The 19,647-nt window shown below is 32.5% G+C and overlaps 2 protein-coding genes across 4 annotated transcripts; both read right to left on the bottom strand.

The window, feature by feature from the left end:
• Positions 1-280: 280 nt before the first annotated feature.
• On the bottom strand, positions 281-1,649 carry LOC110605794 (ethylene-responsive transcription factor LEP). The gene has a single exon (XM_021744434.2). It carries the CDS (start codon positions 782-784, stop codon positions 332-334), a length of 453 nt encoding a protein of 150 aa, XP_021600126.1. The 5' UTR covers positions 785-1,649; the 3' UTR covers positions 281-331.
• Positions 1,650-2,403: 754 nt separating this feature from the next.
• On the bottom strand, positions 2,404-18,734 carry LOC110606699 (exocyst complex component SEC6). 3 transcript variants are annotated; one of them, XM_021745631.2, is made up of 26 exons: positions 18,650-18,734; positions 18,414-18,554; positions 18,047-18,085; positions 17,844-17,932; positions 17,497-17,587; positions 17,060-17,149; positions 16,865-16,944; positions 16,550-16,642; positions 14,917-14,943; positions 14,209-14,316; positions 13,890-14,028; positions 13,770-13,814; positions 13,046-13,101; positions 12,461-12,569; positions 11,646-11,786; positions 11,368-11,547; positions 10,810-10,893; positions 10,620-10,706; positions 8,353-8,397; positions 7,073-7,151; positions 6,247-6,316; positions 5,609-5,696; positions 5,419-5,508; positions 3,100-3,216; positions 2,927-2,989; positions 2,404-2,708 (listed from the first exon to the last, which is right to left on the bottom strand). In XM_021745631.2, exons 2-26 carry the CDS (start codon positions 18,534-18,536, stop codon positions 2,577-2,579), a joined length of 2,265 nt encoding a protein of 754 aa, XP_021601323.1. In that variant the 5' UTR covers positions 18,537-18,554; positions 18,650-18,734; the 3' UTR covers positions 2,404-2,576. The 3 variants fall into 3 exon arrangements, with proteins under 3 accessions (XP_021601323.1, XP_043809261.1, XP_021601324.1); XM_043953326.1 differs by having other exon boundaries at positions 18,414-18,713; XM_021745632.2 differs by lacking the exons at positions 18,047-18,085; positions 18,414-18,554; positions 18,650-18,734 and having other exon boundaries at positions 17,803-17,925.
• Between the last annotated feature and the right edge of the window lie 913 nt (positions 18,735-19,647).

Genomic DNA, 19,647 nt, shown 5'->3' with positions numbered 1-19,647 from the left:
CACACGTCATTGACTAAAATATAGAAAATTAAATGGGTTAAGATTTTATTTAAATAATAATAATAATAAAATTATTTAAAATACATTCAAGTAATTTGAGATAAATTTGAAATAAATATGAAAATTGAAAATATAAATTAAGTTTGATAGTGTGATTTCAAAAAAGAAAAAGTTTGATAATGTGATTTACCCAATTAATTACCATAAAAAAAAAAAAAGACTGAGTGGAAGTGTCAAAATCATGAGTTGAAGGTTTCATTATAGTCACCAACCACTTTCTGGAGTAATTAAGCTTTATAAAGAAATTAATGAAGGAACATGCATAATAAGCTTATGGAAAGAAGGAACCAGTAGTAGATTGGCAAAAGCTTTGTAAGATTGAAGCAATAACCATAGATTCATCATCTTGTGATGAGGTAGTCATAATCTCCATGCTAAGTGATTCACCACTCTCTTCCCGTTGATGAGCTGGAGTTGGTGAAGGAGGAGGTGGAGGCACTGCCGCCGCTGGCAGTGGAGGAGACGGAGGAAAACACCAGAAAGGGTAGTAAAAATTGGTACGAGCTCTTTCAATGCCACTAAAGGAGATAGAAGATAGATCATAAGCTATAGCAGCTTCTTCAGCAGTATCAAAAGTGCCAAGCCAGTGTCTTTCTTTGGTATATGGATTTCGAATCTCTGCAGCATATCTTCCCCATGGCCGCCGGCGGACTCCAAGGTATCTGCTGGATTGCCTGGGGCTCCTTCTTGGGTTCCTGTAGAGCAATGGAGGGAGATTTTCCATGCTTTAGTGTATTGCTATTGGTAGCTTGGGAGTAAGAGGTGGGAAAAGAAATGGGTGGCTTTAAATACTGATTAAGAAGAAAGGGAAAGTAAAACAAATATCACATTTTCAATTATGAGAATTTATTTTAATATAAATTAAACTATAAATTTAAAATGAAAAACCTATAAAAATCACTAATTTTTTTTTTCTAAGAATAACGGGATTCTTCATACAGCTTATAATGTATAGCTATTTGAATTGTTTTCAGGTTGTGAGCGCTCGGAATTTAAACTTTAGTGGGTCAATTTAGAAAAAAAAAAAAAGGGAAGTCTTTCTCTCCACTAAATGGGTATAGAGCTTTAAATTAGCAGATGGTAAGTGAATATTTAAATTTAGTCAAGTGGGGCAGGTAGGAAGCATAGCTCACAAACAGAATAAAGAAATTGATTGTATGCATATCTTGAAATATTCTGTTACTCTAATGGCTGTACTGTGATATCTTACTTCCTTAAATTCCTCCATATTGACAATTTTAATGAGAACAAAATGCAGAAAACAATGCCACCCGTCAGGCATTGGCTACCTGTTGGCTTTTTGTGAGATTTTCCTCTTTCTGCCCTTATATTAATATTCTGCTTTATATAAAAAAAGAAAAATAATTAATATAAAATGCTATGATGATAATATATAATATAAACCATATGGGAATTTATGATGATGTTTGTGATCAACATGCACGTGTTGAATGGATATAGTTATCATCCTTGAAAATAATTTCAATGGCCATCATTCTTAAGACTAAAATGATGAATTTAAATATTTGCAGTTATTTTTTTTCAAAAAAAGATTTCTGTACTCATTGGATAAATCCCAACTCTAAAGAATGCAATTGAAATATGAAAACGTGAAATAAAATTTATATAATACAACGTACATTATATTTAAAATTCCGATATATATCTTTTTACAAAAATAAGATTTTCTTTATTTTTAAGAGAATAAAAAAATTATTTATTTAAAATGGGTTAAAGTTAAAAAAAAAAAGACTATTTTTACCTACATAAATATATAGGGTTTTATATGATTCCATTATCATTATACCCTATGTATCTATATATATCCCATCTAAGTAAATTTTTTCAAAAAAAAGAAATTGCTGTATAAAAAACATAAAAAATTACAAAAACATTGATATCAAGACGGGAAACGTACATCATTGTCCTATATAAAACATTGTGAATGCCTGAATTGTCTAGGAAGGTTAAGAACATTCTTCAGTAGTGTGGAAGACAAAGATGATGTCTCCTTCAGATTTAACCCCGCCAACAGTAGCCTACTCATACTTGGTGTGTGAGCGCTGTTTACTAGTAGACAGGAACCCGAGGTAATCGCATCTCAATCAATTTTTGTATAGATCAAGTCCATCATAAATTCAAGATACAAATAAATAATCTTTTTATATGAAAATAAAATAAAATCCACTTATTTGTGTTTTAATCCATGCAGGACTGAGTTTAGACAAGATATTTCCTTGCATCTGGATTGTTTGTGACGAGTACTTCAGAGTTTGACTGAGATTTCATACAATATATGCTCTGTTAATTAAAAGCAATGAGTATATATCATGAAGAAGAGGCTGTAAGAATAATAAGCGTATTAATGAGATATGTAACATACAACGACAACAAACAACAACATTATCATTTAATAATAATAACAACAAAAAAGAATCACTTTATAACCGGAGTGAAGAGAGTAAAAAATTTACAGAAGTTGTTATCCACACAGAGGCATTGGTATTTGAAGCGAACTAAGTAAGCTTTCGCCAGAGAGATCCTTTGGAAGCGGATAAGAACTTCACTCTTGGGAAAACAAAACCAGACTTTGGTGGATTTCCATCGACAAGTAAATTCTCATAAATTTCTTTGCACTCTTGTACAACCTGCGACGATGACAATACATTTAATTCAAATACCATACAGCTTTTCAATTTCCTTGTCTTCTTTTTAATTCCTATCCATTATTTGACTAACTGAAGCAGCTATATGACCTTGAGGATGTTGTCAAACGCATCGCCAACATATTTGTGGGTGTGTGGGTGTTAAAGTGAATAAAATAAAAAATTAGAGCAAATAAAAAAAAATTAGTATAATAAGATACCTCCTTTGCATCCTTTCGTGGTATGCCTTCTCGCAGTGCCACAAGCTTCTCAACCACTTCAGGCTGCATTAGGGAATAAAGAGAATCACATAACAGATGATGACCATTCAGACCAAATAATTGATAAAAAAAATAATAATAATAAAAGAGAGAAGAAGCTAATCTATGTTTACCGGACAATCAGGTTGATGTTCAAGAATATTTGTATATATAAGTGTGAAGGTATCCAAGCTCTCTGCTGAGGCAAGTTCTCTTAAATCGCTCAGTATTCTGACTCTACTTTCCACTTTCTGAAGCAAATATATAACATGAGATTTCAAAAAATATAAAAATCATTATAGGGAAAGAGAAAAAAAAAAGGGAAAAGAGAGAAACATTTATATTTGTTGTTGTAAAACTAGGGAATTTAAATTGTTCATTCATTATGAAGTTTATGCTATCTAAGAATTCTAAATAACGAAGTCTTTTATTTCATTCAGGCAGTTCAATTAATTTTGTATTCCTAATTAATATCTGATTAGGGTTTGTAAAATTCTATAAATAGGCTTAGATTCCATTATTATTTAGTAACTTTGATTATTATGATATAATGACAACTAAATAAAATTCTGAGATATCTTTACCATAGAATTTGTTTCTCTTAATTCCTTCGTTTTTCTTGTTCTACACCAATTTAGTATCAACGTTCAAATAGCCCAAGCTGTATTCTATTCTTCAAAATTTTCTACCTTTTATTTGTTCCTTTTAAAAAAATAAATCATTTCTCTCTCGCATGACCTGAGCCCAGACACTACCTTAACACCCACCCATCTTCCATCACCAAACAGCCATGCCACCATCGGAAAAGATACAGTCAGCATCAGAAAACCCAACAAAGATCCATCCAGTTCAGAATCCAACCTGAACCTGACCAGCCTGAAAATCATATGTTTCTAGATTCTAACCCTTCCTCGCCCTTCTCCCGTCCTGGGCAATCCCTAACCTGCAACTCTCGCATCCAAAAACTTCCCAGAGAAGAAACCTGTAGATTTGACTTATTTTTTACTGTTACTGATGTTAGGACCACCCCAGAGCCTTGCCCTCTTCTGGTGAATTTATTCCTGCGTCAAACCTGTCATCCAAACTTCAGCAGGCTATGCGTGACAGGTTGGGTCATTTTCACCCCAAAAAACCAGCTGCAATCATAGTTCTCCAGCACTTGGTTGCACCTAATCCTGTCTCTCCATGTCAGCCTACCATGGCAGATCACCTCAGCCTGACACGGCATTGCCACGTCAACAAAATTGTGACATGTCCTTGCCAATTTCGACATACTGAGTATGATTTTGGCATCCTTTTGGGCAGAAATGACTACTATAGGTTGAAATTTGACTTTTCAAATATCGTACTGTTGACTCACATCATTGAGACTACAAGATGAAATCAATTACTATTGGGTTGAATTAGCAAATCTTGATTATTGGTTAAGAATACATAGTTATAAACAATTCGTATTACAAATATCGGTATTTTTAACAAAATTTACAAGATAAGGAAATAGAATATCAGGATATTAAAGAACTCTAGCAAGTCGAGGAAAATGAACTTGAAACATGGAAGAACAATTCATGATTTCAACCATGCTCAAAATGAAACAAGAGTTTGATAAGATAATAATAAATGTGGAATAACTTACAGGAGAACTTAAAGATGAAAGCAAGAAAAGTAACTTAGGGTGAAGGTGAATGTGAAGAATTTTGAAAGTGAAGAACACAGAAAGTAGTTTGAAGAGTTTGAAATTGAAGAACCTGAAGATTTGTTAATTGATCATTCAAATTGAAGAACCAATTTTACAAACAGATGTTGAGGAATATATTTTAGAACAAGAAGCTAATGAAGCCAATCAAGCCTTGGAGATTTTGGAGGCTTCCATGGACATTGAAGAAAATCAGGCCAACCAAGTTATGTGAGGAAAAAATGGAGTTCTTCATTTCAAACTTTTTTCCATCATATAAGATCAGTGAGTTGTGTGTTTCTTCAAATATGGTTTCTGATCCTTTTGCACTACATAAGAGTTCTCAAAGGTAAATGATGCAGTGTGGGAAGATCATTAAACTTAGGTATTGTACACAATGTAAAATTAGAAAATAGAGTTTTTTTATTAATAAGGAAAATTATATTATCTAGGAAGTCTTTTGTTATTTAGGAAAAATTTTATTTATAGAACTAATTAGTATTTGATTAGGGTTTTTAATCCTAATGTAATTAGGATTGCAGTAACTGTATAAATAGGCCTAGATTTTCTACTATTTAGTAGCTTTAATTACTATGATATTATTGACAATTAAAAAAAGTACGAGAATTTCTCTAGAGAATTTGTTTCCCTTGATTCCTTTGTTTCCCAACATATCTTCCTGTAGCTTCATTAACTATTACTTGAAGAGGTTCTCTAAGTAGCACTTATGCTTTTCGAAAAAAATAAACAAACAAATAAATAGAAGAGGAGCACTTACAGAGACACTTATGTACTCCCTGAAAAAATCCATAATAACCTCTTCGTCAAGCCTCATTCGTTCGATAGTTTCTTCCTTGATGTAATTTCTCTACAATAATCAGACGCATTTTAATGATAATATATCATGAAATCAAAGATTAAGATGTGGGCAAGAAAAAACCAACTACATATTTTAGAAGAAAAATAACCTGTGTCAGAAGATGATCAATATAAACGACAACTGTCTCCTCCAGGCAAGCTTCAACAAATCTCCTGAATGATCTTTCTTCAATATACCTTAACAATCAGAAATTAAAATCAGTAAGAAATAATAGTTCTGGTTCAAACCAGACACACCAGAACAACGAAGCTATATTTAAATTGGACAGCATACTCGTATAATTAAACAAATTTGGAGGTACAGCAGTGAATGTTTTGTTTCAAGATTAAAATTTGAAGATAAAGAGGAAGAATTAATGCATTGTTATTTGTTACATTGTTACAAACCTTTATTTAGGTTAGATTAAGTAGGAAGTAATAATAACCAAACATTTGTCCAATAATCTGATTAACCAACTAATGATAGCCTGAAAGTAAAACAGATCATGTCAAAACTCATAATTTCATTATCTTCAGCGTTGCCCTTCAGTTACATTCTATTTATGTACTTTAAGCCACATATCATGGATGTACTTGCTGACTTTCACTCCAGAAAGTAGCACTTTCCTTCAGTACAATCGCAGATGAAGCTGATCACACAGCATGAAACGTCACAAGGAATACCATTAAGGACAGAAGAATAGTTGCTGTCGGGAGCGATGGCCCAAAATAAAGAAATTGAACTTACATCTTCACATCTGTAAAATAGTCCCCAAATGTTGCAACTAGATACTCTGTGACTTGCCCATCACACCATTCTGAAACATAAAAAGAAAAAGAAAACTCATTCATATACTGAACTTGTGGAGTAGAAAAAAATAAGAAAATTGATCTAGTTTCTTTCAAAAATTGTGGAAATTATTAGACACAGATCACAAACATAGTAAAATGATCTAAATCTCAATAACATAGCTCCAGTGAATCTTGTATTGGGATCAAACAAAAATTTCTAACCAGCAGTTATAAAAAAAGCATAATATTTCATATACAAAACATCTCATCGAGCAGTCTACTTGACAATTTCCCGCAAATTCTGTGTCATTAAATTTAAAAAATCCTCATTTCTTAGAAAACACAAACAGTCTCTCCCACTCTTGAGTAATTAATTTCTATCTTAATAATATTTTCGCTTCAGCGATAACTTGACAGGAATGACACTTGCAGTGTTCAGAACTTGATTACTGCATATTGCAAAGGTTAGCATCGAATTGAACATTCTATCATGACAAAGGAACAATACAAGAGCCTTTGCTCCAAAATAAAAAATAAAATAAAAAACACCAATAAACACAATAGTCTAGCAGGCAGCAGAGGATGACAAACCTACTGCAGACAAGTTCAAATTAACACAATAGTCAATACAATAAAAAATAAGACAAACTGAACAGGGCATTGCTAAACAATTGGCAGCAGTCAGATAAGCAATTAATCAACAGGAAAAGAATATATGAATATGGCATAGATGTGTGGAACTTCTAGAAGTAGAATAAGGACAACAGATAGAAGTACTTTACCTTTCTGATAAAGCTTCACAAGCAACTCCTGCACTCCAGGGTCTTCAAAGATAACCCTTACAGTTAGATGCACAGCTTCCTGCCATCATTGTGCAGTTTGAACATGAGCATAATGATTATTTAAAAAAAAAGGATGCCAATCAAGATTATTTCCAATAGAAAACAGACTAGCAATGATGCTACAGTTATCAGGAATATTGATGTAGAATTGGAAGAAGACTCAACTTAGGAATTATATTTGTTATTAGAAAGTTTAGATTTCTATTGTTTAGGAATTATATTATTATTTAGGAATATTTATAGAGTTCTAAGGATTAGTATTAACTTGGGATTAATTAGTAATTGGGCTTTCTCCCACAATAAAGGTTTTTTGGTTAGGGTTTTCTTATTCAAGGATTCTAAATCTTAGTATTAGTAGGATTAGTTATTTTACTATAAATACCTATCTATAGTTATTTTATTAAGAAGATTTATTATGATAATTATTGATTTGAGACTTAATTGAAAAACTTAAGGAATTAATTTATCAAAGGATGTGTTTCTCTTGATCCTATCATTTTTTTTTTCTCTTTTTAAATCAATTTGCTATCAGAGCCCTGATAACCCACACCTGATGGATTGGATCAAAGATCCAAAGCAAAGACATCCGAGCTCACACCAGCAACTGTGAACTGTGTTCCTTTTCTTTTCCCTTTCTCTTTCAAATTTCAATCTTCCCTGCATATTTCTCATATAAACTTAGATCCATTATAAACTACTCTATTTCCAAGCTTATTTCTTCTAAAAAGTTAGTTAAATTTTATCTATTTTAGTTTTTAACTGCTGTTTTTTTTCCTTTTTTTTGTAAGTTTTCATGGATTAAAGTGTTAGTTTTGAGTTAAAATTATACTTTGAGCTATTAGTTTACTCGATCTATAAAGATTATGTTGATTTTTCTTATTTTAAACTATATAATGTTTAACTTAAGTTAAATAATCTATATTTTATATATTTATGTTTATTATGCATTTGTATACATTGTTCTAAATTAAATCTAATCAATATCATTTTATTTACGAACTTTGCAAATTTTTTTAAAAAATTTGCGTAGCGTCAGGCCGTTACCGTTACGTTACGGCCGTTATAGGTCTATTTTTGTTACCCGCGACCACGACCGTGAACGTGGCCGCGACTGCGATTTAAAACAATGCACTGGAATATACAAGAAGAGCAAAAAATTTGAAAAAACAGAAGGGGGAGGAAAAAATGAGAGGAGAAGAAACCACTATCAAGCATCATACCTTTGCAACCTCTAGGAAACCTTTGCAAGTATCTTCAAAATTAACCTGAGAAAGCAATGAAGCTCCCACTTTAAAAAGAGCACAAGGCTCGAAACAATTTACATTCCAATATGCAGAATCCAAGACCTAGTGTTAAAAATTGATTAAAGAAATATACCGGTTCACACTTCACATACACATGATGAAGAGAAAAGTATTTAAATTGTTACCAAGTAGATATATTCATTTTTCATACTTTCATATAGGAGCATCTGGTTGGTATAATAATGCAAGAGATTTTCTTCTTTAAAAGCAGTGACAAGAAGAAAATGCTGTAGTATTAGGGTATCCTTTCCTATACACATATAAACACAGCAAAGGGCAAACAAACAAAAGAATTATATATTCTTTCTTCTTGCAATCACAACAACTTAACATTGATATCAAACTAGCTAGGGTCAGCTCATAGATAACTTATTGCCATTTAACCATGTTTGAAACCAATTCCACATCAATACTCAAAAGGTGTAAATTTTTTAGTACTACTTACCACCATGCCATTTGGGGCTTACCCCTTTACCTTCTCACTCCTTCCATCACTAACTTACCACACTTTCATACTGGGGCATTCAATGCTCTGTGCTAGACATGGCACACCATTTTAATCAACCCTCTTATATTCTATCCCCTCTGTGTGCCACATGCACTCTCTAGTGGATGTGATCATTTTTAATCTTCTCTATTATCAGATATCCATCTTAGCAATCTGCATTCCTACTACACTCATTTTTTCAGTACCTTATTACATCCAACATTCGCTCCTCTATAACATAGTTGGCCTAACCATAGTTCTAAAAAACTTTACTTTTCTCTGTGTCAAGGATTCTCTAGTTGCATAGCACATCCAGCGCACTCCGTGAAATCAATCATATTTTTCATTCTAGGAGTTACATAATCATCTATTACTTCATTATTGTTAGATGATAGAACCTAAATACTTGAATGGTTTCATTTTAATACCAAAATTATCCAAATCAAACCTCACTCCATTCCTTCAATGAACTAAAATAAACACACACTCATAAAAGTAAGCCTAGGAGATGGGATTATAAGCTAAGAAAGATTTGTGAATTTTTCAAGGGAATGACACCCTCAAGGTAAGAAATTTGCATATATAATGCCTACACAAAGAAAAATTTTTTAGAAGGTATCCTAGCATAGGAAATATCAAAAGATACATAGACATACAAAGAACAATGAGTTCAGATCAATTCAGATTATTCCAAGTCAACTTCATTTGCGACCAAGGTTGCCCATTTGAGTGCATTGTTTAAGGTGGGGGGAAAAGGATGAGGAATAGAAATGAAGAAGAAAAAGGATGATTGAGACTTTGAGAGTGGTAGAACAAGAGGAAGAAAACCCTATGCATTAAGCAAACAACAAGTTTCAACTCTCAATACCATTCCATTTCTCCATACCAAATTTCAAACCAAGAGGACTCCAATAACTTAAGCATTGAATCTAACCTCACATGACATCATTTATTTAAAAAACCTAGCTAAGCAAGCGAAACAAACCACTCAAACTTAATTAATGATAAATTTAGTGCGAAAATATCCACGAAAAGCACGAACCATAATGATAACTTCAAAAGAAAATGCAGGACCCTAGTACAAATTGAAGATTCATATCAAAACCATAACAGAACCAATGCATCACTTTCTTTTTACATCTCAAACAATCTGGATAAGAAGGAATCCTTCACTCTGTCTTTGACTTTTATCCCACTTCTTTTCATCCCTTCTATTGATTTTTCCCCCCTTCCTTTCAGATTTCTTTTACATATCAGCCTTGTAATTCCCTTTGAAACAGAGAAATAGGGAGAGAAAGAGATAGAAGACTAGAAGTAGATTGGGTTGAGAAAGGAAATAGAAAGGGGAGAAGTAATAGAGAGAATTAGAGAGAAATAGGAAGAGAGCAAGAAGTATTTTGATTATTATTGATGTTGGATAAATACCTCTTTATGGGTTCCTATTCATACTTCTTTTGGATCTTATAACAACTACTGAAGAAAGTAGTTACAGCTGCTGGACTAATTCCCTCCAACTCACCAATTTGAAAATCACTACAATTCTACATTGCACTAGCTACTCTACTCCTTGGTCATAAGTCATGACAATTTCCTTCCCCCAACCAAGCACAGTATTCATGTCCACTTTCAACATCAGAAAACATACAGACCAAAATGGAAGAAATTTGGAGGGAAAATGGGAAAAGTAGAGTGTAACCTGCTCAGCATAGTTTTGTGGAAGTGCTTCAATGGTGTTGTTGCTTAGTTCCATCGAAAGGTCATAACAGCGCAGATTGTTGTTAATCTGTGGGTGATGTTTACAGCGGAAAGTAAATGGTGCATAAAATCAGCGTTCATAACAGAAAAATTCCTTGCATAAAATTATATAAATAAAAAAGATCACATACCATGGCACATAAAGGTTCCAGACCAATATCAGAAGCAGGTTCCTCAAATCTCTTCCTTTCAGCTGCTTGAAAATCTATCATAACCTAAAGAAAGACAAACAGCGAAAACCAAATAGTGAAATTAACAGATGTGGCGGAGGGCAGAGTTCATTAATTTAATCCTAGTACAAAGTCAAATAAATGATAAATAAGTTGAAAGATTGATCTCAATAACGTCATTTGTGGACGTCCTTATCCTAAATAGGCAAAGCAGTAAAAGACGGGTGGTCTAAAAGATTGATCTCAATAATATCATTTGACACATGATATCATACATCTGCATGTGTGCGTGATTGATCTTAATAATATCATCCACATATGATATTATCTCTCCTCTGTGTGTATGAATCTGAAACACCATACATCTGCATCTGTGAGAGGCTGAAAATAGATCCAAACTACTAAAAAGTATTTCTATAAAATCTAGTGTTGTTGCATGTAAGTTTGTGAATGGGTGAGTTTGAAAATCAATCCTGAAAAAAATACTACTATTTTTTCTACAAAGTTTACCATACTTGCCTGAATTATTGCCAAAGAAATCCTGTAAAGCATCAGATCAGTGCTATTCTCCCGAACAATTTGAACTTGCTCCCCTAGAATCCTAAACAGATCAACAGCAGCTGGAGTATACAGCTTGCCATCCTCCGTTTTCTTTGGTGGCTGTACCTTGTCAGCTTCCAGGATATTCAAGTACCATTTCTAGAGAAGCATAAGAGGTTGTGAAACACACTGTTGAAGCCAAAAAGATTAAACATTCAAAACAGAACACAGTGGACTAATGAGATATGATATCATACCCTAGTTGTAGCTTGCATTCTCTCAACATATGCATTCATGAGGGGATCCATGGCACCACTTTCCGAACAAACTTGAGCCAGAGACTCATCAACACCAAGGCCAATCAGATTATCTTGGTATTCAACTACCCAACCAGTTACCTAGTTGCAAGCAATCAGAATCATAATAAATTATTCAGTCAACATCACATAGAAATCTTTTAGTAAGACAATTCCATGAGAAAATTAAACATTATTGTATTATCTTTACAAATTACAGCTTGTTAATGATACTGATTCACTCAGTTGCCAACATAAATTCACAATTAGGGCAACATTTAATGTGTTCTGCTTATGGAACAGAACTTCCATAATCAGTCCACAAATCCTGGATGGCAAAGATGTACTTGGTTTTATCTCATAGAAATAGAATGCTAGAAGCTTTGTAGCCACAAAATCAACTCAATATTTGATGAAATCCAACAAACCTCCCATGAAAAGTCATCAAGTTTATAGGAGAACACTAGAAAACAAATGAAAATTCAATAATTAAATGGACGGGAATACACCCACCCCCTACAGCATGCAATTTCTTCCTCATTTTGGAAGATGATGCTACTACTAGCATTTTCGATACCCAGCTATCCATAACACCAATCACAAAGCAGATAATGTTAGACTAGTACACATTAAAATGGGTCAACTTGGATATGATCAAACTTAATATATCACATAACAGTATTACATAGCCAGCTCTCACAAGAACCAAATGTGCAATTATGGATAGTGGATAAGAGATTGAAAACACATTAGGGAGTAGGGACCATCTGAGATACCTTTAAAATCTCTATATTTGATAATTCATTTGCCCTGTCACTGAGCAATCTGAGCATCTGAATAAACCTCTCAGTATACAGATTTACCATCAGTTGGAATATTTCATATCTGCCAGCATCAAAGATCAAATTAATTTTATACTCATGAAATGTATCATGTGCCTTGTTGTATCATTCTGTTACAAATACTGTGGCTGTGAACCCAAAATACACAACAACAAACCAGGAGCTCTCATATTGGCTGACCAATATGGGATGTTTTCACCCCTTCTATGAAACCTTAATGGCCAGCTTGAGAAGTATTTCTGCACATTGGTCTTACAAAAAGCCAAATTGAGGAAAACTATTTTTCTAAAAAATTGGGGCCTCATTGGACATTTGACAAAATTACAAGGCTTCTAAAAGCATTTGGCCTGATACAAAAGAAAAGAGGATCAAGCATATTCACCACACTGAGAATGCGCAAAAGTAGTCACAAACCTTTTTTTTTTAAAAAAAGGCAACCTTAAAGTTTGAAATACTAGCTGAAATCAGCAACTATCCACATAGATTAATAAAGATAAGCAGATTTGGCCTTGTGCAAACCTTGGGGGAAAACATGGGGCTACATAGTCATAAATATCTCCAAGCTCTTCTCCAATCTAAATGTCAAAAAAGAAAAAAGAACAAAAGACTTCAGAATTGACAGCATTCAGAGCCAACAGAAGTGGAGAAACGTAGAATTGAAATTGATTACATTCGCAAACCAATGCTTAAAACTGTCATACAATCACATTAAAGTAATTAAATTAAACAAATAGATAGACATCAATCTAATAGATAAGCAAGAAAAATACATTGATTTAATGCTACGCATGCAACAATTGCATTCTTAACTCGAAAGCAAATGAACACAAGCAAGAATATTTGTGCATATACATCCTCATTTGTTTGTTCAAAATGGAGTGTTCAAACTTGCATTTTCAGAAGCTACATATCCATTACAACATCATGCCAAAACTGACAATATGGATTTTTTAGAATATCATACTTTTACATGTCAGAATCTTCAGAATAGTATTTTAGAACAGCTCATTTTTTAACATTCAAGCAACCTCATTTATGGGACACCTCCCTTTTTAACAAGATTACCATCCCACAGTAACCTTTTAATAAACTTAGTGCAGAATAACAAACTGCATCAATGGCACAAGAACCTCAGGCAAACTATACTAAAGAAGATACATAAACTGACGGATAATTCCATCTCAAGCAACCAAGATAAGTTCAGAATTTATGTTACACAATTATACATATTGATAATACATACCGTACGGGCTTCTTCTAAAGCCGCTTTGAGGTCTTGAAAGACGAGCTGATTAACAATCACTGTTAGAAAAATACACACTAATGAAAAAAGTTATCACATAGAAGACTAATTAAGGAGTACCTCAGTTAGTAGCCTATTGAAACGTCCTTCAACTGACTTTCTAATTTGCTCATAGCATTTATCCTTATACCCCTTTCCCTGAACCTTTAACTTCTGTTGTATAAGGTTTTTGGAAGCAGCCATTTTAGGAGTAGATTTTCTGGAGTTCATAAAGAAACAATGAACCAATATATAATGATGTTTGCTTCACAAAACAATGTTGCAATACAACTTGAAAGAATGGAAAAGGATACTATGAAATACAAAATGATTAATGAAGAAGGCAATTGAAGTCATGTAAAAAGAACAAATATAAAACTAAAATAGCTATAAAATTTACACGGCAGAGCTGCGAGGATTTGCTACTGTTGCCATCGCACCACCTCCTTCAGCCTCAGCTGCCTCCTCAGCAAGTTGTTGATCAAGAATCTCTTGCATTTCAACCACCCTGGAGAAAGAAAGAGAACAATCGAAGGTCAAATTCTTTTCCTTTTTGTGAAATTGAGATGAATGAGCATGTTATATATTTTACATAATAAAAAATATAATTTTCACATCTAAGTACTTTATCCATGACATGCCAAATTAATTTTATCAAGAAAGAAAAAGAGTCAAATCTATTAAATTAAAAACCACATCCAACAAAAAAAGAACACAAAAGCATTTTGATATCTACAAATATTACAAGAAAATTATACACAACATTAGTTAAAAGAAATACCAATCTACTAAAATAGAAACCACATCCTACAGGTGGAAGAAGAACAAGAGAATTTCAATAACAATAAATAATATAAAAAGTTTTATATAGAAATGACTTAATTTCAAAAGGAAAAAATGTGGATGCAAAATTCTTTGGGAAAAAAAAAATAAAATTATTAGTTACTTGTATGGTTATAGTGACATACTTTAGATGAGAAGTTGAGAACTACCACACTTTTAGAAAATAAAATAAAAGAAAAACAAAATAAAAAGAATGTTTTCCAGGTATTTAGCAGCCTATGATAACATCACCAAATAAAGGACTAAGAAGTTATCAGCAACATACCTTAAAGCACGAACTAGGGTTTGTGGGCTGCAAAAGTACAGTTCACAAAACTTCATCAGAGATCATCATGAAACAATCACAAGGCAAAAATCTAAATTTCTGTCCATCCACACACATATCTAAAATATTAACTAATGAAAAAATAATGTAAGGGGATACTTTAAGAATCTAATAAGCAGTTTCATTTGCAGAAACTGTACTGAAAAAAATATGTAAAAATATTTCAGACTTCAGAGCCAAAAGAAGGAATAAATTTATAGCCACAATTATGCAAGTATCTCTTTTAACTACTTCTTTAAAATGCAGGCCTAAGCAAAAAATTGTCCTGGCTTATGTCTAAAAATTCTCAGGCCTGACAAACAACTCCAATTTGCTAAGACTTGACAATTATGAATAAACAACAACTGAGCTTTGATCCCCAACTAGTTGGAGTTAGCTATATGGATTTTCACCATTCAGCTTTGTTTTAGCCCATATTTAAACTTGCAAATCTTTTGACACTACCACCCTGCACATCATTTTAGGTCTTGTCTCCCCATTTTATCTTCTCTCACTTCTTTCACCACTAGTTTATCACATCTTGATGCCAGAGTATTTGATTCTCTACATTGGCATTTCCAAACCATCCTAAACATGTTGCATAAAATAGAACTAGAAAAAAGAAAGTTGCTTCTTTCTCTAGTTGAAAGAACTATTTCATACCAAATATCATAATTATCGCCTTTCAAGATTAATTTTCGAAGACAAGATGAAACCAAAGGCAGTGGCATTATCTACTTTTTATTATTATCATTGCTTTTTGGATAAAGGAAAAAATGGTAGCCAAAGAGAAGAATGTATTGGCCAACTACTATAAGAATGAGTATAAATTATACTCCTTTAGTGAGCACTGGATAACCTTCTATAAGCATTGGAAACAAGCATGTAAAGTGCAAAAGATAATATTATTCTAGAATAGTCGAACATATTTGAACTAGAAAATGCATACTGGGAACACCAAAAAGCCAACTCTAAATGGACCAAGAAATAGAACAACAAAGAAAAAATAGGACTATTTATTTCACACATTAGCAAAGATAAAAATGTTTTTATTAGGGAAAGGAGCATCTTTTCTAAATGAATTAATTGAGCTCAAATCAACTTCAGTACCCTATACCAATTATTGATTATTAGAGTGGCCTTCCCTGTCTTGGAAGGATGGGATGGTAGCATTTGACAAATTATGAAAGAAAATTCCATCATCTCAAGAAATTAAAAAATAAAACTCTCCCTTGGCCCTCAAAGTTGGGATCCTCAAGCACTATGAACACCCTTTACCATTGTTTTTAAATAATAATCAGAATTGGTTTCAGAAATGGTGTGTCAGAATAAGAGTGAATCAGTCTGCAACAGACTGAATCAGCCACTGATTCTGTGGATTTCTTAAAACTTGACCAAACAGGGTTTGGAATAATGGAATGGAATCAGAAACATTGTTACAGAATCAGGTGATCTGATCTGAAATAATGATATTTTAAACTGTGCCCTTTACATGAACATACAATGTAGGCAAAATGACAGAGAAAAACACTTTCAGACCGCATATAAGCAAAAACTTCTAATATTACTATCCAAGAGGTAACAATTACCATACCTCTCTTTTGCAAGTTTGAAGAAGTTATTAATATGACCCCATAATGTCTTTTCAAAGGTCTCCCAAGTTTGGTCTACATCTTCAAAATATTCTCTGTCATAGCAAGGATGTCTTTAAACTTCAAGCTAAAAAAAAACGCAGTAAACATCAAGAGTAGATAATGAAAAAATTCAGAAGTCCTGCCTTCATTTTTTCATCACAGGCCTCCTCCAAGCCTTTTTTGGCCCACCAGACCATATCTTGATCAACCCACCAGTAATTTTTTTATTGAATTCGCTTTTTATACCAAAATGAGGTTTGAAATAAGATGCATACCTTAATCTGCCAACCTCTTCTTTGTGAGATGCTGCAGCTGCTAGTGCAAACCTTCGCTTCCCATCAAGTGCTGTTAGCCTCTATGACAAATTGACAATAAACAGAAAAAGAATAAGAGTAAAAACAAATATAATGTGCAAGATTTGTTTGACTAATAACTCAGAATTTAACATGATAAACATCTGTCAATTTTACCTCATAAGTATTAACAAGCTCTTTTTCATCGCTCAATGAATTTCGTGCCTCAGCTGCTTCAACAGATATGGACATCATACCCTCTACATCCTAAATAGAATCAAGAGATTTGAAATAGTAAATATCCAGAACAATAATAGATTGAAAAATTGAAATTGAAATATTCATAGAAGTAGAAGCTAAAGGCACCAGAACTGCATCTCACAGAGCGCATGTATGTGACCCACAACAAAATATGACCAACCCAACTTCTAATCCAGATATGTCAATCCATCCAATTAAATATGCAAATAGAGTTCTAAAAATTCTTGTTAGGCTATTTCAACACGCTCATGCTTTTCTTCTCTTTTTTTTTTTTTTTTCTACTTTATCACATTTGTCAAAATTGCAAACATGATTGACTATTTTAAGAAACTATCTAAAAATTGAATACCCACCTTCAATGTTGTATTTAGGTTATTCCTCGCATTGCTAAGAAGCTTTATCTGATCATGATTTTCAATTAAGTTTTGACATTCTTGGCAGAGCCTGAAGCACGAGCCAAATATAATTAGACAAAACAACAGAAAATAGCTTCATATGTCATGCATTCTTGTTTTGCTCAAAGATGTTCATTTTAATGTGTATCATATCCATTACAATACTTGTGAAAAGAAATCAGCCTTGGACACTTATGCTACAGTAATTACTACTTTTCAATTGCACTAATAACAATAATAATAATAACAATAATAATCCTTAACATATTGAAGCGTCATCTTAGTGCAGCCCATCAGCACCATACTTTTCAATTGAAATAAAGTTCTCACGAAGCTCGTTTATTGTCTTCTGTGCTGAGGCAAGCGCTTCCAATCCAGTTTGTGCTTGCTCAACCTGAATTTCACAGTATGCACCAAAGTGTTAAAAGAAATCATCCAAACTAATATCTAATTATCAAATTCAGCTTTGTTCCAAAAGTTTCAGGGCACTCATCCCCCTATTATGTACCTGCTCCGCAACCATTGTACTGAGCTGTGCATCATTTGCCTGCAAACAGAACAAAATACCAAGATACAGATGAGTATTATCCCTCCAAAATTCATAAACAGTCATCTCATCACATTACAAAAACCTCAAGAAAGCTGTTGCAAGTTACCTACTATCAATAAGCTACATGAAACTAATCATTAAGTTATCAGATCAAATTTATTAACTATTTCACTCAGAATTCAATAAACAAATACAACAAGAGCTAAGTAAAACCTAAAATCTAAAGAACATGAGAGCTACTCTTTGACCACTTGAAGATGCAAAAACATTAGAATACGAAAACTGAGATCCAATTTCTGTTAAAGAGAAGAAAAAGGAATGCTACCTGTTGTCGCGCAATGTAATCGGCTTTGATGGAGGCAATAGACTGCAAGAGCTCTGGAAGCGGCAACAGTTTGGCAACCTCGCGGACGGCGGCTTCTTTGGCTTCGACGCCGAGATCCTCCATAATTTCTTCGCGTAAGAACTACAGAATATAGTGATATAGTTAATTGATATTTAAGTATCCTCTGATTGAAAATGAAAAAGCATTGTAAAACTTCTGTGCAATATTATTTGTACGGAAGCTTTGGAGCTTAACGACGACCGGGCCGGATTGGCCGTAGAAAAACTACTTGTACTTTTCTTAATGAGGTCTAATGTTTTCTACATAGTCTCAAATCTCAAGCTCAATTTTGTCAAAAAAAAAAAAATTCATGCTCAAAATATTCTTCTAAATTTATTTATTTATTTATTTATTATCTTTTAATTTTTTACATAGATTCGCTTGAATCTAGAGAATTTGTATTTTTAAAATATCAGTGATTCTTAAATTATCGGTCTTGTGAAATATTTCATATTATTTTATAATATATAAGTAATTAAAATATTAAAACTGCTTTTTATTTCAAAATAAGGGTGTGCAAATTTAAATTTGAGTCAGTTAAATGAATAATATCCCTTTAGTCGTTAAATCAAATTAATTTTGAAAAATTATTTTATTTTGTTATAAATTTAATAAATCTAATAGCTTAATATTATAAAAACTCTTTTAAATTTAATTATTTTATTAAATCATTTTAAAAATATACGGTGTTTTGATATATATATATATATATATATATATATATATTTAATGCAATAATTTTTTAAACTATTTTATTCATAAAGATGACTTACTCCACGTGGCAATCATTTTCAAGTTAACACCAGAGCCAAACCAAGATCATACCAGCTAATGGTATGATTTAAGACAAGTCTCTGTCTAATTGAGAAAGCTACAAGCTAACATGGCATCATGATGTTGCGCTGTAATTTTATATTAAAAAGTAAAATTTTATAATAATAAATAAATAAAATTATTATGAATATCTGAATTTTAATAACATTATAATAATTTTTCATATCAATTAAAATATTTATTATCTTTTAAAATATAATATCAAATTTTTTTAAAAAATAATTAGATTTTACCTGTCATAAAAACTTCGTATGTACAACAATACCTAAATTCATAAAACTCACATTTAAATCAGTAAATATATTTATATTGATTTTTATATATTTTTTAATGGTCATTT

Source organism: Manihot esculenta, chromosome 18 (genome assembly GCF_001659605.2).
Source record: "Manihot esculenta cultivar AM560-2 chromosome 18, M.esculenta_v8, whole genome shotgun sequence".
Classification (NCBI taxonomy): Eukaryota; Viridiplantae; Streptophyta; class Magnoliopsida; order Malpighiales; family Euphorbiaceae; genus Manihot; species Manihot esculenta.
This window is presented reverse-complemented; position numbering and strand designations above follow the sequence as displayed.

Excerpts from the sequence above, each read along its gene's own strand:
- LOC110605794 (XM_021744434.2), bottom strand. The coding sequence starts at position 784 with ATGGAAAATCTCCCTCCATTGCTCTACAGGAACCCAAGAAGGAGCCCC.
- LOC110606699 (XM_021745631.2), bottom strand. The coding sequence starts at position 18,536 with ATGGAGGATCTCGGCGTCGAAGCCAAAGAAGCCGCCGTCCGCGAGGTT. Across the intron at positions 17,588-17,843 it reads AACTTTATTTCAATTGAAAA|GCTCTGCCAAGAATGTCAAA; the intron begins GTATGGTGCTGA and ends CTCGTGCTTCAG. Across the intron at positions 11,787-12,460 it reads CAAATATAGAGATTTTAAAG|GTAACTGGTTGGGTAGTTGA; the intron begins GTATCTCAGATG and ends GCTTGCAACTAG.